The 25,566-nt window shown below is 42.1% G+C and overlaps 1 protein-coding gene across 1 annotated transcript in view; it reads right to left on the minus strand.

Annotated features, from left to right (window-relative positions):
• The window catches only part of LOC120917386 (solute carrier family 22 member 6-B-like), a 98,641-nt gene that overhangs the window by 50,146 nt on the left and 22,929 nt on the right, over positions 1-25,566 (minus strand). The window contains exons 3-5 of the mRNA XM_040328650.1: positions 24,989-25,143; positions 23,199-23,367; positions 17,968-18,091 (exon numbers count right to left, since the gene is read on the minus strand). Of these exons, the coding sequence (XP_040184584.1) occupies positions 17,968-18,091; positions 23,199-23,367; positions 24,989-25,143 (448 nt within the window). The remainder of the gene's footprint in view (positions 1-17,967; positions 18,092-23,198; positions 23,368-24,988; positions 25,144-25,566) is intronic.

Raw genomic sequence — 25,566 nt, forward strand, 5'->3', positions numbered from 1 at the left:
GCTGGCTGTGATACACCTAGCTCATCTCTCTCTGGGGGATCTCTGCTATTAGGTAAACTGGGCGTCCCCTCTCGGCCTGCAACCCCTTGGTACACCCCTGGAGAGACGTGACATGCGGCCTGCCGAGGGCCGTTCGCAGACCGCAACTGGCCCTATGGCCAGTCCGGGCCTGATTGTTTCCCATTTATGGGAAGGTGTTTTTAGATCTGTGGGTTAAGGATATGAGGTGAGTGACTGCTGATGTCTGCAGTGGATGGGCTGGACTCATGTTGACACTTGCATGCTTAAAAGTTTGGATGCACATCCACATCGCAGTGGCACATTTTTATGTTCATCATGATATGTTTATTCATGAACTTTTAAAAAGGACATTTTGCGCTGCACTGTCTTGAGTTATATATATTATTAAGGTGTTGCATGATAACCTTTAGTGTGCAGCATACAAATCTATTTGGAACATTCAGATGTGTTTTTGCTCTGAATATTTTAATTTCATTGTACCTAAAATAAAGGACAAAATGAACAAAAAATTCAAAATACCAACTTCTGAAGCACACTGTAAAAAAATCTTGTGCTGGGTCTACTCAAAAAAAATGAGGCAACTATTTTTTAAATTTAGCTTATTAAGTACTGTCAACTAAACTTATTTTTGTCTGACTCATTAGACTTTTCATGTTTTCAACTTAGTTGTTTTAAGTAAAGCCAACTATAATTTTTTTTCAATTTATAGACCATAGTGTTTTAAAGCGGAGGTTCACCCAAAAATCTACTTTCTGACATTAGATCCAGCATACTGCTGACATCTGCAGTATGCTGTTTTTTTTTTTTGTACTTATCGTTTTATCAGCTGTTGTTATCTGGCTCCCAGCGGGGATTTCAGCGAGGAATCGGCGTTCCTAAGCAAAGCGAATTTGATTGACGGGCTGCTAAAGCGCGTCACGCCTTCCGAAAATACCCGAAGTGACACTCGGGTGTTTACGGCGCCTGCGCTTGCCATGTAGAGCTGACTGCGCAGGCGCCGTAAACACTCGAGTGTCACTTCGGGTATTTTCGGGAGGCGTGACGCGCTTTAGCAGCCCTGTCAATCAACTCCGCTTGGCTTAGGAACGCCTATACCCGGAAGGAATCCCCGCTCGGAGCCGGATAACAATGGCTGATAAAACGATAAGTACAAAAAAAAAAAAAAACAGCATACTGCAGATGTCAGCAGTATGCTGGATCTAATGGCAGAAAGTTGATTTTTGGGTGAACCCCTGCTTTAACTATGTCTGGAACTATATTTTTATCTTACCTGGAACTATATTTTGGACTACAAAATAGTAAACCAGCCCTGGCTTTTCTTTGTAGCTTCCTTCTGAAATTGATCAATATCTGTACAGTTTCGTCTAATTCGAAGAAACTGAGCTATTGTGATACCATTTTTTAGGGGTCTTGGGTGGTGGCTCTCTGCGTGTAGCAGCATATTGGCTGCTGTTTCCTTCCTGAATGTTAGTGTAACTAGATGGTTTCCCTCAATCGCAATATTTAGGTCCAAGAAAGAAATCTCCTTGTCATTCATGTTTCAATTTTTAATGAAGTACCTTAGTTGGATCTCCGTCCCATACCAGACAATTAAAATGTCGTTGATGTACCTCAGCCACTGTAGTACATGGCCGAGGTACACAGATGATGAATAAATATCCAGCTCTTTCCAGAGCCCCAGGTGCAAACATGCATATGCTGGGGCACATGGGGCTCCCATAGAAGTTCCGCGAGTCTGTTTATAATTCGTTCCAAGAAATTGGAAGTAGTTGTTATTCAACGGGAAGTTTAATAGTTCTATTATAAACTCATTTTGAGCTTCCATTTCTGAGTAATGTAATTTCAGGAAGTGTGCCACTGCTTGTATGCCCCAGTTGTTCGAGATGGATGTGTATAGTGATTCCACATCCACCCCAACCAATATTGCCTCCTTTGGGACCACAATCCTTTCCATCCTAGCTAAAACATCTCAAGTATCTTATACAAAGCATGGTAAGGTAGTTACTATCTCTTTGATCACGTCGTCCAGGTATCTACCGATACGTTCCAATGGGCTATTGATGGCCGATACTATGGTCCTTCCTGGTGGTTTAGTTGGGTTCTTGTGAACCTTTGGTATAATATAGAAGGTGGGTATATTAAATACATCCACCTTCAAAAATTCATATACATTTTTTAACAGTAAATTTGCCTCAAAGGCCCATAGTAATCAGTGATTTAGTTCAGTCACTAGCCCATAGAATGGAATGCTCAATATTTTCCGAAAGGTGTCCTGACCATGTGCTGTCCAAATACTTAGTCATAGTCATTATTATTGAGCAAAACAATATTTCCTCCTTTGTCACTCCTCTTAATTGTGACATTTTAAGCATTACCTAATTGATAAAGGGCCTTTATTTTGTTTTTATCTAGATTGTTGTTATTGTTTATCTGCCAATTAGTGGATTTGAGATCTGATTGGACTAGTTCCAAAAATACACTTATCCACTTATTTTCAATAGGCCGGATTCACACCAATGCGAATTGGTTGCGGCTGAAACCGCATCCAATTCGCATAACATTATAAAATACATTGTTTTCAATGAGGCTGGTTCACATATGTGCGATGCATTCGCACTGCGCATTGCCGAAAAAACGTGTGCCTTTTCTAGGCATTGCGGTGCAGCTCAGGTGCGAATTGAGGCCCATTATCTTCTATGGGGACGCATCTGATTCGCAGATGTGTTCATTTCTCTTCAGGATTTGTCTCATTCACCTCAATACCCTTCCCCCCTCCCCTCTCTCAGGTCTCCAAATTTGCATCTAAAACAGAGCTGATCTGCTGAACAGTTCTCTTATCTCTCTGCAGAGATAAGAGAGCTGAAATTCGCACCGCACAAGTGTGAATCCAGGCTCAATATTAGGCAACCTCTTCGATCAGATTTTTTGTTCCGTTTTTATTTTCCAGGCATCAGTCATCATTTCTATATCTTCTTCAACAAGATCTTCGCTCTCATTTTCATCCAATTAATTCCTGTAGGGATTGTTTTTCCCTTTAATTTTCAGCAGAATTAAATTTTGTTTATCGTTGTTTATGCATCACTCTCAAAAGTACTTTTCTGAATAAGAGGCTAATGTCTTTAAAAACCTCAAATTCATCCATATTGTTTGATGGTGAAAACGAAAGACCTCTTTGAAGTAATTTTATATAGTTTTGATTTAGGGTGAATTCTGAAAGGTTAATAATCTTGAGATCTTGTTCTTGGTGTAAATTAGTGATTGTGGGCCAGATTCACAGTGGACTTACGACGGCGTATCTCCACGTACGCCTTCGTAAGTTCGAATGTGAGCCGTCGTATTTATGCGCCTGATTCTTAGAATCAGTTACGCATAGATTTGGCCAAGATACGAGCGCCGTAAGTCTCCTACGCCGTGTATCTTGGGTGTATATTTACGCTGGCCGCAAGGGGTGCTTCCGTAGATTTACGCGTCGAATATGTAAATTAGGTAGATACGCCGATTCATGAACGTACTTGCGCCCGCTACGCCGTTTACGTTAGGCTTACGTCCGAGGTAAAGTTACCCCTGCTATATGAGGTGCAGCCAATGCAAAGTATGGACGTCGGCAAGCGTATCTTTTTACGTCGTTTACGTAAGTCGTACGTGAATGGGGCTGTGCGTAGGTTACGTTCACGTCACAGGCATTGGGCCTGGCGTATCTTATGGAGTAAATTAGACGTGATACTGAGCATGCGCGCGCATTCGCCGTTCGTTAGGCATCATTTACATGGGGTCACGATTCATTAACATACAACACGCCCCCTACCAGCCTATTTTGAATTAGGCGGGCTTACGCCGGCCAATTTACGCTACGCCGCCGCAACTTACGGAGCAAGTGCTTTGTGAATACTGCACTTGCCTGTCCAAGTTGCGGAGGCGTAGCGTAAATAGGATACGCTACGCCCGCACAAAGATACGGCCAAATACGTGAATCTGGCCCTATGTCTTTGTTTAATTTTTCTGACTGCGTGTAGGTCTGTTGGTTCTTCCCTGTGTTTTGCTATGGCCTTTGGATATTTATTTGATTGTTTCGCTTTGTTGGTATTTTGTTCCTCCTGAATGGTTTCTTTGTCTAAAAAACTAACTTTTTTTCCTATTGCTGTCTTCGTCACTATCTGATGAGAGAGATCCCCCTTGTTGTTGATTATATTTACTGCGTCTATATCTAGTTCTTCCTCTCACTTTAGTTAGATCAAAAATCTGATCCTTACTCCAATCATCTAGATCACGTTTAAATTTCTGTTGTTTAGTTAGACGTAGATTTTCTTTAATTCTTTCTATTTCTTTTTTTAGGTGATTGTTATATTTTGTGAACTTATCTTTAAAGGATGCTTTGGTGCTTTAATCTATTTGATCTGATGATTCCATAAGTTGTATTTTTTCTTCTTCTACTATGAGCCACATGATTTCAATACCATGGTTAATGCATTGGGCCTTCCATTTTTCTAAGGACCTGGGGTTGTGAAGATGTTCAGCGGGTATTACTTTTTCCCTTAGTCCCCTGGGAACAGTTTTGTTCTCTATGTAAGATTCCAGGGAAGATATATCCCATTTTCTATTCAAATATTTTACCGTTAGTTTTTTATGGTTTTTAAATTTGTTCTTGATTGATTCCCCATATGATTCCCCATATGTCATAACATTTCTGATCAATTTCTCTTGTAAAAGCAAGTTTAATCTCTTTATCAATATCTTCCCCTATTTTATATGCCATTAGTCTATAATTAAAAAAAAGTTCCAAGGTTGGAAGGTAAATCCTGATCAACTGCTTGGTTATCAGTAAGGATGAGCCAAACACCCCCCGGTTCAGTTCGCACCAGAACTTGCGAACAGGCAAGAAATTTGTTCGAACGCGTGAACACCGTTAAAGTCTATGGGACACAAACATGAAAAATCAAAAGTGCTCATTCTAAAGGCTTATATGCATGGTATTGTCATAAAAAGTGTTTGGGGACCTGGGCCCAGATTCACAAAAGAGATACGACGGAGTATCTCAGATACTCCGTCGTATCTCAGATACTCCGTCGTATCTCAGATACTCCGTCGTATCTCAGATACTCCGTCGTATCTCAGATACTCCGTCGTATCTCTCAGAGTATCTATGCGACTGATTCATAGAATCAGTTACGCATAGATAGACCTTAGATCCGACAGGTGTAATTGTTTTACACTGTCGGATCTTAGGATGCAATACCGCGGCCGCCGCTGGGGGGAGTTCACGTCGTAAACCAGCGTCGGGTATGCAAATTAGGAGTTACGGCGATCCACAACGGTTTTTCGCGTTCGGTACGTCGCTGCTAGTCTAGTTTTCCGTCGCAAAGTTAGTCGTCGTTTTTGGTGCCTTAACTTTACACAGCACACGTATGTGCTGTATAAAGTATGGCCGTCGTTCCCGCGTCGAAATTTAAAAATGTTTCCTTCTTGCGTAAGACGTCCGGGAATAGGGAAGTACGCTACGCACGTCGCTGTTCGAAAAATGACGCCACTTCGCGCAAAGCACGGCGGTAAATTCAAAAGGGAGCATGCGCAGTAGGTCCGGCGCGGGAGCGTGCCTAATTTAAATGGCACATGCCTCTTTGAATTACGCGGGCTTACGCCGGAGGCCGCCGGCGTAGGTTTTCATTGCAAGTGCTTTGTGAATCAGGCACTTGCGATGAAAACTTGCGGCGGTGTAACGTATCTACGATAGGTTACGCCGCCGCACTTCTACGTGAATCTGGCCCCTGGGTCCTGCCCCAGGGGACATGTATCAATGCAAAACAAAGTTTTAAAAATGGCAATTTTTTGGGGAGCAGTGATTTTAATAATGCTTACAGTGAAACAATAAAACTTGTGTCCTTTAAAGTGGAGTTTCCATCCCAAATTTTTTTTTTCATTATTGTGCTCATTAGACCTAAAAAAGTAAAAAAAAAATATATATTTTTTTTTACTCATCTGGAAATGCCTGTTGCTATGCAGTCCCACGAAATCTGCCTTTGAAAGCATCTAGGATTCTAACATCATCTCCCTCTAATGCTCCTGGGAAATGTGTGTCATCATTTCCCAGGATGCAGTGCGCTGTCCAATTATCACTCCCCATCCAAGACTTCCAGGAAGTAAGTGCTTGTAGGCTTCACAATGCCCACAAGCAAAATGACAACGGTGTAGACATAGTTTTATAAACTATCTTTTTTGAATATCTATGCGGATCGGTGGCGGATTGTAAAATAGTAAGTGACCAGATTTATATTATAAAAACGCAGGATGAAAGGACATACATTTAAAAAATGCTAATTGTGGTTGGAACTCCACTTTAAATTTCGTACCTGGGGGGGTGTCTATAGTATGCCTGTAAAGTAGTGCATTTATCCTGTGTTTAGAACAGTCCCTGCAGCAAAATTACATTTCTAAAGAAAAAAAGTCATTAAAAACTGTTCACGGCTGTAATGAATTGTCGGTTTCTGGCAATATAGATAAAATTCATTGAGAAAAACGGCATGGGTTCCCCCCCAGTTCATTACCAGGCCCTTTGGGTCTGGTATGAATATTAACCACTTCCCGACGGCCGTACGACTATTGACGGCCGCAGGGTGGTTCTAGTTCTCTGAGGCGCCATCAATAGACGTCCGCCCCTTTCCGCGTTCCCCGCGCGTGCAGCGGGGAACTGCTGTGCTGGCCGTGTCACTTGCAGAATTGTGCGATAGCGATTTGTGGGGAAATTCGTCATAAAAAAATAAAATTAATGACAGCGACAATTCTGCAACTGAGCAAATTTCTGTGATTTTATTATAATTATATTATTACTTGTTATAATTATTTATAATTATTTATTATATTATAATTTATAATTTTGTTTTTAAAAAAATGTCATACCCGGGATGCCTACTAGTCTCTTGTTTGGTCAGATTTAAGTGAGTTATTCCTAAGAATTACAGGCCTACAGTATAAAACGCCAAATTTCCTTGCAAATAATGGTACCGCTTTCAGCACCTTTTTTCTGAAATAATAATACCACCAGGGAGGTTAAATAACTTTTTTTCCTTTAGAAATGTAATTTTGCTGCATGGACTGTTCTAAACATTAGAAAAATGTGCCACTTTACAGGCATACTATAGACACCCACCAGGTATGAAATGTAAAAGAATATTTTTTATTGTTTCACTTTAACCATTTTTAAAATCACTGCTCTCGAAAAAAAACTGCTGTTTTTAAAACTTTTTTGCATTGATACATGTCCCCTGGGGCAGGACAATAACTTGCATATAAGCCTTTAAAAATTATCACTTTTGGTTTTTCATGTTAGTGTCCCATATACTTTAACGGGTTCCATGGCTTTCGAATTTTCCCCGAACTCAGCATATTGTTCGGTGTTCGTCAGAACATCCGAACAACCAAAGTTCAGCCCAAACCATATAATATGAGGTCAATATGAGGTCAAACCTTAGAAGTTTCAATTTGTATGCAATCAGGCAGGCCCTTGCACTACATGGTGTTAGGAAATCTGAAGACAAAAATCTGCAGAAAATCTAAAGCCCCATACACACTATCAGTTTTCCTGACGGTTTTCTCTTCAGGTTTACCAAAACCATCTAATATAAGGTCAAACCTCAAGAGTTTCAATTTGTATGCAATCAGGCAGGCCCTTGCACTACATGGCTTTGGTAAACCTGAAGAGAAAACTGACAGGAAAACTGATAGTGTGTATGGGGCTTCATAGTGTGTATGGGGTGTTGTAATATGTAATATGTTATGACTTCTTTGCTGACAGCAGGTCTACAAAGATTGATCAATAAAAAAGGGTTAAATACTTTGAAGAAAATAGTGATGGAAAGACTGTTAGAGGATTGGAATACATACAAAATCTTGGATGAAAACTCTTCCTTGACTAATAAAATAAAATAAAAAAATTACAGAAACTTGTTAAAAAACTTAAAAAAAATGATATTTTGAAAAAAAAAAAAAGGAAAATAGGCAAAATACCTCCTAATTCCCTCATCTTGTCAAATCTCAATAATGTATCATCTTCTCTAGATACATAAACACATTGAAAACTCTCTGAGGTGTCTCACTGTAAATGGAATTGATTCTAGACATTCTAGACTAGGCCAGTATATTTATTATTTCATTTAGTCAGTGGCTTGTATTATGGAGGGCTATTTGAAAGACACAAAACATCTGTTACAGATAATCAAGCTCATGAAATATGGGGAATCCTGCATACTGGCTACTGCAGATGGTAATTCATTATATACATACATATATATGTAGGATAATAGAACACAATGACGCAGTGTCATCAGTTGAATGGGCCTTAGAGAGAACATCACTTTCAAAGAAACGAAAACGTTTTTGTTGGAATGTCTTTTGTTTTGGTCTCCAGCAGAATTTTTTTTGGTATGACAAACTTTTTTCAACAGGTAACAGGTGAAGCCATGAGTGTTGCTAATTCATTCATGTCAATGTCAGAAAAGGTTTTAAAGGCAAGACAAGACAAATTAAGATGCTACAAGAGATATATTAATGGCATTTTTATTATATGGGAGGGAAAGGAGGACAGTTTAAAAAAAATATTGTCCTATTTTGGAACAATGATAACACAGTTTTTTTTTTGTGTTTTTTTGGATCTTGTGATTATGATAGATAAAGGAGAATTTTTGACCAAAACCTTCCCTAAACTGACTAATCGCAATAGCTGTATTCCTTCTGACAGTTGCCACCATGCCTTGTGGTTGTCCAATGTGCCTAGAGGACAACTCATGAGACTGCATCAGAACTGTTTGTTCGAAGAGGATTTTGTACAACAATTGGAATTTATTGGGGTAAAGTTCATACAGAAAGGATACACAAAAGTGTTCATAAATAAGGAAATTAAAAAAGTGAGGGAAGAGAATAAAGGTCCATTAATCAGAAATAAGGTGATAGATAACGTTTGGTAAAAGAATACAGATTTTTAGTACTCTCTGATTCTGGACATGCAGAATAGGAAAACAGAGAATATAATTAATAAAATATAAAATATAATTAAAAACAAAAATTTGGACCTGGTGCTACCTGATCTGCCTAAATGTGTCTATAGTAGAGCGCTTAATTAAAGAGAAATTAGTCAAAAATAAAATTCACCCTCCAGCTGGGGCTGGTTTCTATTCTTGTGAAAGATATAAGATCTATGATACAGTTAAGGGGAATCTAAGGAAAAGAAAATAATTTGTTGCTTTTGCCATACAGGAAACTTATGAGATTATAGATTTATTTCATGCACCACAGAAGGTGTGATGTACATGTTGGAATGTCCCTGTGAAATGCAATATGTGGGATGCATGGGTAGGGCATTAGCAGTATATTTGTGGGAACATGTTTATAATATTAAAAAGGTGAGAAGAAACTTGCTTGTTTCCCCTGCTTAGAACTGTCACTGCACAAATGTCATTTCTAAAGGAAAAAAATTGTTTAAAATCACTAAAATCTGGCAATACAGAGAAAAGTCATTCATAAAAAAAACAAATATGAGTAATTAAATTACCAGGCCCTTCAGGTCTGTTATGGATATTAAGGGGAACCCGGCGTCAAATAAAAAAAATATGATGTGGGGTTCCCCCCAAATATGTATCCCAGACCCTTCAGGTCTGGTATGGATTTTAAGGGGAACTCCACCCCAAATTTAAAAAAAAAATTGCGTGGAGTTCCCCCAAAAATCCACACCAGACCCTTTATCCGAGCGCGCAACCTGGCAGGCCGCAGTAAAAGAGGGGAGGACGAGAGATTTCCCCCCGTCCTGAACCATACCAGGCCACATGCCCTCAACATTGGGAGGATGCTTTGGGGACCCCTCAAAGCACCATGTCCCCATGTTGATGGGGACAAGGGCCTGATCCCTACAACCCTTGCCCAGTGGTTGTGGGGGTCTGCGGGCGGGGGGCTTATCAGAATCTGGAAGACCCCTTTAACAAAGGGGACCCCCAGATCCCGGCCCCCCCATATGAATTGGTAATGGGGTACATTGTACCCCTACCATTTCACAAAGAAAGTGCAACAATTGTAAAAAAAACCACCGTTGGGAAAGTCCTTTATAAAAAAAAAAAATCCAGCGGTGGTAATCCACTCTCGGTCTCCGCTCCAACGCTGTCAATATCCTGCGATGGGTGATCTCATCTCCGGGGGTCCAGAGATGAGAAGATCTCCTCTTCATCCAGGTCCAGGATCCAGCGAAGAGATGTCCATCCAGTGCAGCGCATCACCTGTCTCCACCGGAGACAGGCCTGGAATGATGCGGCTTCAGCAGTGACATCTCTTATGTAGGTGAGGGCGGGGCCACCCATCACATGACCCCGTCCCCCTCTGACGCAAGGGAAAACCCAGGCTTTCCCAGTGACGTGTGGGGGACCTCGCCCCCCTGTAGCGCAGGTTTGCTGTTACATCAGAGGGGGGCGGGGTCACCCATCATGATACATGTGCCCTGGGGCAGGACCCAGGTCCCCAAACACTTTTTATGACAATAACTTGCATATAAGCCTTTAAAATTAGCACTTTAGATTTCTCCCATAAATCTCTTACAGGGTGTTCTGCGGCTTTCCGAATTTGCCGCGAACACCCCAAATTATTCGCCGAACAGGTGAACATGCAATGTTCGAGTCGTACATGAGTTTGACTCGAACTCGAAGCTTACAAAAAAGTGGCCACTGCCCTCACCTATAACTGGTCTTTGTAGCCAGGAGCACTTAAAGGGCAACTTATGTTAAACAAATTTAAAGAGATTTCCAAGCTCAAATTTACCAACCAGCCAGCGACCAACTGGAATGACCTGTCTAACAATATGCATTAAGAACAGGGGTTTAGTTGCACACATTTGCAAATACATGCATAATCTGCAGGCACCACCAAGGGACCCTGCTTCCTGCAGTCCCTAACTACTAAAAGTCACCATCTTGGAAGCACATGCATTTATAATGGATAGGTAGGGGACAGGTGAGCCTGGAAGGAGCCACTCCTCCTTAAATGTACAGGGTCGCACTGAACACCCAGCACATAGCACTACGGCAGCACGGGTGTCAGTACATTGCCTGACCAATATATTCAGGGTACAAAACGCCTATAACTGGTCTTTGTAGCAAGGAGCACTGGAAGTGCAATGTATGTCAAACAAATATAAAGCAAGTTTGAGCTTGAAAATCTCTTTATATTTGTTATTAGACAGCTTGACAGAAGGGAGTCCAGATGGATATATGAGATCCAGGCCAGGCCCCCCAGAGGTCCTAACAGAATTTAATCTTAATTTTTCTATTGGTGACCTCTAGGGTGTCTGGGAATTGTGGAAATAGCCCAGTTTTCAACCTTTTGGTTTTTACCCATTGTCAGTGGGTATTCGTGAGTAGTAGGGTTTTTATTATTAGTCCTTTTAGCATTATTTGTAATGTAATTTTTATATTTTATTTCTATTGATGTATGTAGGATCTCATTATTATTATTATTTTTATTAGCCACTATTTTTTTTTAACCACTATAGTAATATGAAGCCGGCAGGGATATCTCCTCCCTCCAGCACGGCGATCGGGGATGAGGCTTGTCCCTTGGACAAAGCCGATCCCCGATCTGGGTAAAGAGCTAATGAAATTGTCTATTTACCACGTGACCGGCTGTGTCCAATCACAGCTGGTCATAAAAGTAAACAAACGGTGGTTGACTGCTTGTTACCAGGTTCTCCTCCTCACACATCGACCCAGTGTGAGGAGGAGATCGCAGAACAGTGAGTTACAAGATTACAGTGTATACTACTGTGCCCAGATTGCCCCACTGAATAAAGAGGACCTGTCACCAGCTCATCAGAGTACCTGTATGTGAGCCCATCAGAGTACCTGTCACCAGCTCATCTGAGTACCTGTCACCAACTCAGAGTCAGGGCCGCTGTTAGAAATCATGGGGCCCCGTACAGCCTACCTGATGGGGCCCCCCCCAACCCCGCCTCAAAAAAGTGATATTTTAAGTGATATTTATCTTTGTCCAGGCTAATCACATTCCTTCTAACAAATGAGAGTGCTGCAGCTGACTTTAAGGATTCAATTTTCCTTAAGCCAGCACATCTATTATGCCTTTAAATCAGCTGAGACATGCACTCCAAAAAATTATTTAAATCTGTATGACCCAATTCACACTAGCATTGCTCTCTGAAGAGTGATCTGCATGCGGATTGCTCTTCTGACAGAATTTGGCTGGTGGTGAACAGGCACTGTATCACCTCCTCAGCAGGAAACATGGTGGGTGGTTACAGTAGTTGCTTTGCGGAAGCTGCATATGTACTTTGCCAACCACTACCTTTCACACAGTGCTGCTCCACTCAGCAAGGGATCAGTGAGTGGATTCTCTGCAGAATTGGAGCTAAATGGGACAGATGTGTTCTGATTTCCAGGTCTGTTCAGTTTGCATCTGCACACAATGCACAGCCCACAGGGGAGGACTTGTGATGTCTCTATGGGTGGCCAAATGGAAATTTGGACTTGTGTCCACTCACAACAGGCAATGTGGAAGGAAGATTGACCACACTCCCAGCATCAGAAACAAATTAGCTTTTATGTCCACAAAGAAAAGCATCACAAACCCACAATACAGAGAGATAGCAGCATTTTTTTTTTTTTAATCTATGTATATCTGGATTCCATCCTATATAGAGCTTTCATACAGATCATACAGATCCACATGAAAAAATGGCAGGCAGATCTAATTGTAAGGTTTGGGTGAAAGCTTCTTTAAGGAGGGGTGGTTGGTGGGTGGTTAAAAAAATGCAGCTCAGCTACATGTTTTTACTCCCCCCCCTTCCATCCAAACAAGTAGCAAGTGTAAAGTAGCATCTCATGCTTATGATTATCATTATGATGATCACAGAACTTTAGATCCTCTATTGCTCTGCCACAGTGCCACATGGCTATTGAGTGCTGACTTTGTTATGGCTCTATTGTGTGACAGTCTGTACACACTCAGACCCAATAGCCATGTGACACTGTGGAAGAGCAATAGAGGATCTAAAGTGCTGTGATCATCCTAATGACGATAATCATGAACACAGTGGGGAGTCAGAGGGCTGTACCTTCTTTCCATGGTAGCTGGTGTGACTGTGTGCCCTTCCTTGCCTGTAGCTGTGCACCGCTGCTCGATTAAGTTTCCTGCATCCTCTCAGCCAGACAGTCACATGCCTCTCTCACTCCCACCCACAGACAGCACTTACTGAGGGAGCCCTGTACACATAAATCACTCCGCCAGGGATGGTACAAGCAGAGGGCAGCAGGAACTAGAACATGTGCAGCGCATTATGCGGCAAGCTTTATCTACCTGCGCCCCCCGAAAATGGAAATAAAGTCCCTTCAGTTATTTCACTTCCTGGGCCCCTCTATTGCCCTAATGGGGCCCAGGATTCTGTAAGTACACCCTAAAAAGCAAGCAGGAACATGGGTGGTTTAGAAAAACATTTTAATATATTCTGTCAGAATTTAACTATAAAGCTTCCCGGGCCCCCTAGCTGAGCCGGGCCCGGTACATCAGGGCTGGCTGTACTGCCCTATCAGCGGCCCTGCTCAGAGTACCCGAGTACCTGTCACATTTCATCAGAGCACTCGAGTACCTGTCACCAGCTCACCAGAGTATACGAGTGCCTGTCACCAGCTCATCAGAGTACCAAAGTACCTGTCACCAGCATATCAGAGTATCAGAGTACCTGTCACCAGCTCATCAGAGTACCCGAGTACCTGTCACCAGCTCATCAGAGTACCTGTTTCCAGCTGATCAAAGTACCTGAGTACCTGTCACTAGCCAATCAGAGTACCTGTCTCCAGCTCATCAGAGTACCTGTCGTGCAGCCCAGCAGTACCTGTTGTGCATCCCATTAGTAACTGATGTACATCCCATTTGTACCTGATGTACATCTCATTAGTACCTGACGTACATCCCAGCAGTACCTGACGTGCAGCCCAGCAGTACCTGATGTGCAGCCCAGCAGTACCTGAGGTGCAGCCCAGCAGTACCTGTCACGCAGCCCATCACTACCTGTTGTGCAGCTCAGCAGTACCTGTCGTGCAGCCTATCACTATCTGTCGTGCAGCCCATCATTACCTGGTGTGCAGCCCATCAGTGTCACTCTTAATATAGCCACCCTGTTAAAAAAAGTTTTTACTAAAGAGGCATATCAAATCCTAAGCCTGATCAATGAGAGCAGCAGGGAGCACTCACTGTCCAACTCCAGTTTTGAATCCAATTCGGAATACGAGCCTGACGAAGGCAGTGCATCGGCGACTGAATCGCAGGAGAAAACAGTCCATCCTAAATGAAGATGCTCTGAAGACCAGGCAGCCATCAGCAGTGCCATACACCCCAATAGCCAATCGGCAAATGCCAACAACGCTAAACCCCAGGAGGAAAGGCCCAGTACAAGCACTGGAATTTAACGCCAGACCCAAAGAATTAGGGCCCAAACCCATTTTCCAGATGCCTTAGCAAACCCTCTGTGGCTGTCTTCTAGCTCCGGATTTTTTCAGCATGTCCAGGTCCTGCTTTGACATGATAATGTGCTTCCTACATTTCTGCGATAACTTACAATGCCCTCCCCGAGATCATCCCAACTTTGATAAATTATATAAAATTTACCCCGTAATTGATTTTTTTCTACAAGGTTTGCATGTCCCTGACCACTACATCTCTGTGGATAATTCTCTGTTCCATATCACAGGCTGGCTGGGATTCAAAAGGGCCAGGTACGGATTGAAGCTCAACAAGCTCTGTCAAAGCACCACTGGATATGTGCATGCCTTTCGTGTGTACGAAGGCAAAGACTTTCAGCTCAACCCCCCTGAGATCCCAACGTAAATGACAATAAGAGGACAAATTGTCTGGGATCTAACATTCCCACTGTTTCAAAAGGGGTATCGCATTTACATTGACAATTACTATACAAGTTTGCCCCTTTTCCTCCACCTGTACCATAAGAAAACGTTGGCCTGTGGTACAGTAAGGCTGGGTTCACACTACGGTTTTCCCGTCCGTCAGCCGCATACGATTTCAGTATTGAAAACGTACGGGCCCGGACGGGAAAACGTATAGATAGACAATGCATTGCAAATCGTATGCACTCAGATGCATCCGGGTGCGTACGATTTGCTGGCAAAACGTTTTTTAAACGTACGCAAAACCGTGTTCAACCACGGTTTTGCGGCCGTTTTTAAAACAGTATGGCAAACGCATACGTTTTTCTTTAACATTAACGTCAATGGAAAACGCACATATGTGCGGTTCCATACGTTCCCGTCCGTTTCAGCCGCATACGGTTTTTCATATAAATCGTATGCGGCTGACGGACGGGAAAACCGTAGTGTGAACCCAGCCTAAGAAAAAACAGAAAGGGCTTCCCACAGAGTTACCATAAAACTACAAATAGGGGAATTAGCAAGCCAAGGAATGAAGAAGTGTTGGACATGAAGTGGAGGGATAGAAAAGATGTGTATGTCATGTCCACCATCCACAATGACATCTAGGTGGAACTTTGCAGAATATGCAGTCTCGTTCAAAAACTTAGGTTATCCACGAGTACAATAAGTTCATGGGGGTTGGATTTAAATGATCAAATTCTGCAGCCCTATGTATCAGCACATAACAAAATCTATATAAACCAATAATGTGGCACTCCAAATGTGAATAAAAAAAAAACCATTGGGGCAGATCCACATACATCTGCGCCGGGGCGCAGCGTATGTAAGATATGCTACGCCGCTGTAACTTACTTTGAGTTGTTTTGAATCCTCAACGAATTTGCGCCGTAAGTTACGGCAGCGTAGTGTATCTCTCGCGGCATAAGGGCGCGGAATTCAAATTCAGCGGGTAGAGGGCGTGTTTCATTTAAATGAAGCACGTCCCCGTGCCGAACAAACTGCGCATGTGCCGTCCGTAAAAACTCCCAGGGTGCATTGCTCCAAATGACGTCGCAAGGACGTCATTGTTTTCGAAGTGAACGTAAATGGCGTCCAGCCCCATTCACGGACGACTTACGCAAACGGCATAAAATTTTCCAAATTATACGCGGGAACGACGGCCATACTTAACATTGAGTACGCCACCATATAGCAGCTTTAACTATACGCCGGAAAAAGCCGAACGGAAACGACGTAATAAAATGCGACGGCCGCTCGTATGTTCGTGGATCGTCGGAAATAGCTCATTTGCATACTCCACGCAGAATACTAAGGGAACGCCACCTAGCGGCCGCCGAAACATTGCACCTAAGATCCGATATCTTGTTTTGTGGATACCAAAACAAAGATACGACGTGCAAAATTTGAAAAACGCGGTTTATCAAGAGATACGCCGGCGTAAATTCTTTGAGGATCTGCCCCATTGTATCCGAATGTGGACCTATGAAGTCCAAAGTGTAAATAAATATATGATAAATAATGACTCCCTGAGCGTCACCCATTGCAAACTGATAATACAACTAAATGTTTTGTAAAAAATCATTAAAGACAGTACACAAGTTTTTGACAATTCCCTTTTTTTAAAAACAGAACAAAAAAAACAATGTCCACCGATGTAGATCCACCATCAATCACGCTGTCCCCCGAACCCGAAAAAAGAAAAAAAAACACCTCCAGCCTTGTCGAATGCTCCCCGCAAACTGCCTGCTCCTCACTGGTAACCCTGCCTTCTTGTGACATCATTGACCCAGCATGCCCTGGTTGGTCAGATGAAGGAGCAGACAGTTGGCGCAGAGCCTTTGATAAGACTGGAGTTTTTTCTTTTTTCAGGTCCAGCGGTGAGATGGGCAGCGTGATTGACGATGGATCTACATCGGGGGACATTTTTTTTTATTTTTGATTGGTATGAATTTTGGGGAGGGACCCCACTTTTTTTTCTGACTTTTCTATTGCTAGCATTCTTTTGTTTACATATCTCTAGGGAAGGTTGCTGACAGCTGATGAGTCAGACTTCCCGGCCCGCTCCATAACAACCAGTTATGCCTTGTACACACAGTCAGACTTTTGATCGTGCAAAAGTCCACCGTGAGTCCTGTCGGAAGTCCGACGGAAAGAAAGAGAACAGGTCCTCTATCTAAGGTCCGTCGGACTTCCGACAAAAAAAGTCCAATGGAGGGTACACACAGCCGGACTTTCCGAGAAAAAAAGCCCGTCTGACTTTTTTTCTCGGAAAGTCCGGACATGTGTACGAGGCATTATTCTTCACACAGAATTTGAATCGGTCGATCATATTTTGACTGATCCAAATTTGAATCATTCCAAACATTTGGAATTCGTTAGAAAATTTATAAACAAAACTAAAATTAATAAAAGAAAACTAAACTAAACAAATTCCGAAACGAATCCAAGAAACAAAATTAGTAACATGATGAATCCATCTGAAATGAAACAAAATTAATTTCTGCACATGTCTAATCACTGGGGAATTTATTGAGTGTATATTGACACTATATGAATTTTACCATCCTACACTTGTTGCTATTATTGCATTTTGCATGTTCAATTATATACCACACTGGCATGTGATTTTTTTTATGTATTTATGTTTATTCACATTGTTATATTTTAATTATTAATCTGAATGTTACATACATTTGTGATGTAGATTCATGCACTTATGTTTCACTATTGGTGGGAGTTTTACATACTGTACATTGTATAGTGTATTTCAGTAATTATATATATATATATATTTGTATGGTTGGTTAATTATATCTTTAGTAACATAAAGAGGTTCATGTAGGCAGTGGGTTGTCATCAACTAAAAGCAAAATTATATGTCCATCTCTACTAAACAAGTTGTTATTTGTCCCCCTAATGTATTGTTTATTTCTTCATTAAAGGTGACGTTACTGTATTTTGTTGATTCAGTGACATTAGAGGCAGAACGTCTTAGCATATTTAAATTTAAATTCTCAATACATACCTGGATGGTAAGTTTTTCTCCCTCCTCTGTTTTTCTATTAATTCTTGCTACTTTCTTTAGGTCTTTGATGGCCTTTTCATATTTCCCACCAAGAACAAGCCAGCGACAGGATTCAGGAAGCCACCTGAGGGCCAGATAGTGACATTATCATGTTTATTCTCATTCATTTAAACTCTCGGACAGCATGAATTATTTTAATATGGCTTTTTAATAAAACTCTTCTTTGTGCTCCTCGCCATCATTTGAGATAAGAAATTTTACAGACCTAATGCCACAAGCCGGAGTCTCAGGGATACATATAAACTTCAACGCAATCATTTAAAAAATGCCTTCCAATACATGGGACATGGAAGGAGGGAACACTATGCGACATGGAAGGAGGGAACACTATGGGACATGGAAGGAGGGAACACTATGGGACATGGAAGGAGGGAATGCTCACTTTCCCCAGGCTGGCTTTTCCCCAGCCCAGAGGCTCAGGCAGACATCACGCTCGCTGGCTGCTTTAAAATCTCCTGCCCACACAACCCCTTCCCACAATGATTGGCTGCACACTGGGGGGTTGTGGGTGGGCACAGGGGGACATGGGGAGGAGGTGAAGTTGATCTAACCTACCTCCACCTTCCTCCTCATACATCCCATACAGTGGGCAGGGGAGAGCCAGTGGGTGGCGGAGAGTCGTGGGTGGGTGAGTCAGAGTGGTGGGGGAGAGATCCTGACTGCAGTAGCACAGAGAGGCGGCTTGGCACACACCTGACAGGGTGATTAGTGGAGTCCAGTACCAAAACATGTTTCGGTACTGGGCTCCGTTGCTGATTTGCGGATTTACAGGACAGCGGGATTTGCTTAAAAATACTCTGACTGTCCAGGTGAATTTGTGACGGTTGGAACTACTACTAAGGAACACCAGCAAACATGTGTACTATGCAGGGCCGATCCGCCCTATAGACTCACTATGCAAGCCGCTTAGGGACCCCCAAATGACTAGGGGACCCGCCTGGTGAGAAGTCATTTCGAGCCCCTAACCCCGCTTCTCAACTCGCTGGCTGCATGGGAGAAAAGGTAATAAGTCAGCACCCCCTGCTTCTCACTTTAATGAAAGATGTCATTTCCGACAGCAGAACACCCCCTCCCCCCGCTTCTCAGCTTTAATGTGACATGTGATTTTTCTTAGGGCCCCAGGGAGGTCAGGATCGGCACTGGTACTATGTGAGCTACTAAACTAAAAATTACAAAAGATATTTAAAGAGGTGTCTGGTGTCAAATAAAAAAAAACAAAAAAACAGGCTGTTGCTGAAGATTGATGTGAAAATGTCAAATTAAATGCTTGCTTTAAAAGGTGCAAGCTCCATGTGCAGTTAGGTCTTCCGGCAAAGATCATACATGGATCGCAATTCGCAATCTATTGATTGACTTCTCATGAACAGTCCTGCTGGAAAAATTTTACTCGATCAGCGCATGCAACTAACAGGCTGCAGCACTGATCAGCGTATTCTGGCTGAAGGGAAGTCCCACGATCAGAATACAATGACACAACGGGAAGGATTCCATTCACACATTAAATGTGTGGATGGGGGAATCGGTAGTTTTTATATATTTATTAATTTTTTTTTTTTTTTTTTACTCCAGTAAACATACGTATTTCCAAAACCTATTTGAAAATTAAAATAAAAACATTGAAAGCTGTCCCAAATCATTTGTTCTTGAAGCCTGCACCATCTTTGATAAGTACTCCATCTTCTCATCCTAGACAGCTCATGTCTAACAAATTCCCTACTGTATGCAGTGCGGTACTTAATATTGCAATCAAGACCTTCCCTTTGAAAACAATGTGTATACATTTTCAGTTATAATGATATATTGTCCATGCACAGTTTTGAGTGCTATGCTGGGACAAGTAATGTGCATGCTCTGCCCATTCAGCAATGAGGTGAGCTATCACCAACAGCTATTACTGTCAGAGCAGCTGAACCATATATATGTGATATTATTTTTCACTTTTCTGTTTGTGTTCCAACACTGACCTTTATTTACTAAAGAAGTAGAGGATGTTCACTTTACAAAGTGAATTTCGATTTTTTTAGTAAATGAGAGAGGTTCTAAAGTCAAAAGGCTATTTCACTTTAATGCATTACCTAAATTAAAGTAAAACGTAAAAAAAAACCTTGACAAACACCCGAGTCTCCTCTCAATCCAGCACTCTGTGTGTCTGCAGCAGTGCTGGTTTACTGCACAGGGCCGACTGAGGAAGCCATTGGCTCCCGTTGCTGTCAGTAAAATCGAATGAGGAGGGAGTTGTGGAAGTGGCCAGGCAATGCTGTGTGTGTCTATGGATGCACACAGCCGGGTCTGGAACCATGCCTGCACGTTTTCCCCCATAGCACACAACTTTGCCAGTAGGGAACATCAGAAGGGGAGGTAAGGAACTGCTCTGTGCAAGATCCTTGCACAGACCAGGTAAGTATAAACCTCTTTTTTATTTTAGGGAAAAAATAGGGGCCTTTATTCATCTTCATTTCTCAGGAAGGGAATCCCCTCAGAGAGGACCTGTGCTCGGTGGAGTCAATGCCAACTTTATGATGAAACTCACTTGTTCACTTATCGAAGGTTCTGCTTCTCTTTTTTTACTACAGGTTTAGTGCAGTATCCAGTTTGGCCAGGGCCACTTCTCATAACCCTCCAAAAGAGGCTACACGAGCTAACTTCAACCAACCAATTATGTTGGGCAAAATCCTGTTTCACCTTTGTTTCACCTTATTCACTAAGATAAATGTAAATTCACTTTGAATGTAAAAATGCTTTACTCATTTAAAAAATCGACTCATGTTCTTCTGTGGACATTATTTAATTTTAAGCACATGGGCTGATAAGAAAAGTATCTTCTTTTTTACTGTGATGGATTGAAAGAATGTTATTGTCAGCTTGTACCTTAACAACATGAGAGATAATGTTAGACTGTATTGAGGCCAAATGTTTGAAATAGAAGTAGCTCTGAATGTACCAATACACATGAACTGGCCCTGATGTCAAGTTTATTGGACCTGCATTCATATGATAGCCGAACATTCTCTGGAAGAACAATTAGTCAAACATGTTATAGAACTTCCAGTAGAAGTAGCTCTTGTTCTTTCTTTTAATAGGCAGTGACAACACGATTTCTGCCCTTCTCTTCGCTATTAACTAAACATGGGCCAAGCTAATGGACAGTAATTCCAAAAACATTTGTCTAGCTGAGAGAAGTTACCATGTATTGCACCATCATCTATGTGTCAGAAGGTGCTAGGAGGCCACGGGGAGTTTATTGGTTATGATTTTTCTTCTTTTGTGGTTTAAGGTGCATTTCCCTGTCTCCCTTCCTCTGGAGTATATAAAGGGAGAGATCATAGTAGGAGGAGCAGAATGTCCTAGTAAGGACTGATTGAGAGATGGATTACTAGCTGTGGCCCACATGGGAGTTTATGGGGCACTGGATTTATTTATTTATTTCAGGTACTTTTATAGCACCGCCAATTTATGCAACCCTTTACATAAACATTGCACATTCACGTCAGTCCCTGCCCTTAAGGAGCTTACAATCTAAGGTCCCTAGCTCATATGTATACATACACATAATAGGGCCAATTTAGACAAGATCCAATTAACCTACCAGTGTGTCTTTGGAGACTGGGAGGAAACTGGAGTACCAGGAGGAAACCCATGCAGGCACAGGGAGAACATGCAAACTCCAGGCAGGTAATGTCGTGGTTGGGATCCAAACCAGTGACCTCTTTGCTGCTAGGCAAAAGTGCTAACCACTACACAACTGTGGTATAGGATTCCATAGGGGTGGCCTTCCCCCACTCAGGAATTCAGTGTCATCCAGTCCCCTAGACAGGAATGAATAATTCCCTGCAATGGGCACTCACTGACAACCGTGACTTAGAATGAATGACTTTTGTGAGCTTGCTGTTGCAAGCTTAATTAAGGTGGCCTATACCTGAGTAGGAGAGCATTAACCTGGGAAATTGGGATAAAGATGTGCACTGTGTACCAGGAAATGTAGTCATTAGAGTGAGTATACCACTGTTTGGGACTATTCACATATTACTCCCTCGGAATGTGGCCCACCCCAACGTGACATAAGGCTGGAAACCTACCCATTTCTGAATATGGAGACATCCATCAGAGAGTAGTTTCTAAGTTAAGTGGAATGCATTATTTACACTTATCTCCACCATGACTTCAAATGGAAATAATGGGCCAGATTCAGAGAAGAAGTACGCCGGAGTATCTGCTGATACTCCGGCTACTTTCAAATTTGCCGCGTCGTATCTTTATTTGTAATTCACAAACAAAGATACAACGGCATTTGGCTAAGATCCGACAGGCATACGGCTTCGTACGCCTTCGGATCTTAGGATGAAATACTTCGGCGGCCGCTGGGTGGAGATCGCGTCGTTTTCCGCGTCGGGTATGCTACTTAGCTGCTTACGGCGATCCACGAAGGTCGCAAAGTTACGGCTGCTATTTAGGTGGTGTAACAATAGACAGCCCATGTTAAAGTATGGCCGTCGTTCCCGCGTCGAATTTCAAATTTTTTTTTTTTGCATAAGTCGTCCGGGAGCACGAAAGGACGTAACGCACGTCGCCGTTCAAAAAATTACGTCAAGCACGGCAGGAAATTTCAAAACGGAGCATGCGCAGTACGTCCGGCGCGGGAACGCGCCTAATTTAAATGGTACACACCCCATTTGAATTAGGCGGGCTTGCGCCAGACGGCTTTACGCTACGCCGCCGCAAGTTTACACGCAAGTGCTTTGTGAATCAAGCACTTACGATGAAAACTTGCAGCGGTGTAACGTTAAGGGGATAAGTTACGCCGCCGTAAAGGTACATGAATCTGGCCCAATATGTATAACACAGCTCTCAGCACTACTGTAGAATTCTGGTCTTGAGGTTCTGTTTAAATTGAAATAGTTAGGTCTGTAGCCTGCTATATAGTTGACTACTACTGGTAGAAAAAGTGTGTTGAAACAGTAAATTTTAATTATCCATTATACCTACCAAAATAATGTGTTGTTCTAATATGTAAGTCTTCTACTTAGAATTTAGTAATAATTTTAGTGTAAATATCTCTAGTGCCTTCCAATTCTCTAATGGTAAATATTATGTAATCACAGATATATCATAAGAAAAAATAATTTGTAAGTAATATAATATACAAGCATAAAAAGTAGTAATAGAAAAATTACCATGAATATAAAAAGTAGATGAAGAAAGGAACGGATGCAGCCAACTGTAACATGCGCCAGTCCTGAATTAGATAAGCCAATACCACCAGGACCAGCTGGCCCATGGTGTAACAATATCCAGTGGCTGTGCTGGTGAAAGCTCGTTTTTCTGTGGGGATCCACTCCACAACTATAGAGAAATTGAAGTGTTATATGTTAAGCAAGACAAATTCCGGAGCATCCATAATTAAAAGAGAATGTATAATGTATTTTCAGTGAATACATATTTTGAGTTATTTCTGCAGTATTAATCTTAAAGGAATTTTGCTGTGGCTTTCATGGCTTTTATTTAACACTCTTGTTGTTATATGTAGATACATTTTTTTTAAACATAATAAATACATACAATTACATTTCAGCTACTATAGAGGGAGCTCCATATTTCATTGCAATCTCCTCTTCCTGATTAGCAATTGTTTAAATAAAATATCATCCGTGTAAGGAGTGAATTCATTTTAGTGTGGCAGTAGACCTATAGCCATAAATTGTAAGCGAGAACAGGGAGATCACTTACAGCAATGCAAAGCAGAAAGCAGCATGTACATATGCAATTGCCAAGCATTCACATTGACAAGATTATAAACATTATCGCCTAACTCCATTCTAGATACTGCCCCTGCCAGAAACAGGATCACTAGTGTAGCAATTCCCCTTAAAAGGTTCTTAATTTGAAAGATGAAAAGTCAGCAGCTACAGAAACTGTAGCTGCTGACTTTTATTAAAACAGACACTTACCTATCCCTTGATCGCTGTCCTCACCTGGATTGTTGCTTCACTATGCTTTAGCCGCTGGCACTGGCATACTAACTGTGGGCAGCCAGGTGTGGCCGCTTGTGGCTTCACAGCCAGCTGCTCAATGCACATGTGCAAGCTGCGCTATGACATCTGATTGGTCCCGCAGCTTTCCGGGACCTATGATAAGTCCCTAAAGGCTGAGGGGCAAGGGGGGGGGGGCAAACACATATAAGGCAAATATAAAAGAGGAGGAGCAGGGGTGTATCATGAAATCAGTGGGCCCATGTGCAATGTCAAAGTGGGCCTTAGGCAGTGATAAAAAAAAATGTCAGCTGTTTCATTGAAAGCTATAGGGAGATTGGTGCTTCTAACTGCCCCCCCCCCCCCCCCCCCAGCCACATTATCATCCACCAACTCACAACACTCTCAACCAGGGGATCATCCATGACTGCAGTGTGGGCCACAGTGGGCCCCCCCTGGGGCCCATGTTCTGTGAACAGTCCCTGCACCCATAGGAGCAGGAGGAAGAGCGGATCTTCCCTTACTGGGTGAGGCTAAGGGCCCATTCACATCAGGTGCACTGTGACTGTGTTGGGTCTCAATTCCAGCACAATCCCTCCACAAGACAAGGCAAAATGCTTTGTCTCCTATGTGCCGGTTTCACTCTACCACACCGCGGTGGTGTGCGGGCCGTATGCACTGAAACAAATGTACAGCAGGTCGTATTTTTTTCCACCGCATTACAGTGTGAGGCAGTCTACTCACTCACGCTGCATGGTGACCAGTAGAATTTTATGAAACGTCACAGTGTGTGACAGGTCAATAACATTTATTTAAAACAAAAAAGGAACAGTGCAATGTGCTGCAATCAGCGCATTGGCACTGCAATTGCCCCCCCACATTGCACCGGACACCAGCTGTGTAACTATGGGTCACACTCACTTTAGGAAAAAGGTGTCCAAGATTGTTGCACATCCATTTTGATACAGTAGTATTATCATAAACAATATACTTACTCAGAGAATATGAGTTGAGAACAATACCAGAGAGTGATGCTCCCGTCAGGAATCTGAACACACAGTATGTGATGTAATTGGGAGCAAAGGCTGCACATATTCCACTCACAAACATCTGAAGGTTTGACCATATGTTCAAAGGTCTGCGACCAAACCTGGTATGACAGGAAAATATTTTCTGAATTCCAGTGCAAAATTAATAATACCATTTTAGTGTATTAGTGTAAAAGTTTCAATATATTACAGTATATCAGTAATTACACAGTTTATAGTTCATGATTTTTAAAAAGATAATCTTTTCAAAATACCATATTTATCGGCGTATAACACGCACAGGCGTATAAAACGCACCTACATTTTAAGAGGGAAGTTTCAGGATAAAACTTTTTTAACTAAACAACTTTGAATTAAATAAGGGTCAGTGCCCATCTGCAGCGTGATCAATGCCCATCTGCAGCACATCTCACCAATGCAGCCTTATCAATGTCCATCTCACCAATGCAGCCTTATCAATGTCCATCTCATCATGCAGCCTTATCAATGTCCATCTCATCATGCAGCCTTATCAATGTCCATCT

This window comes from Rana temporaria, chromosome 11 (assembly GCF_905171775.1).
Source record: "Rana temporaria chromosome 11, aRanTem1.1, whole genome shotgun sequence".
NCBI lineage: Eukaryota > Metazoa > Chordata > Amphibia > Anura > Ranidae > Rana > Rana temporaria.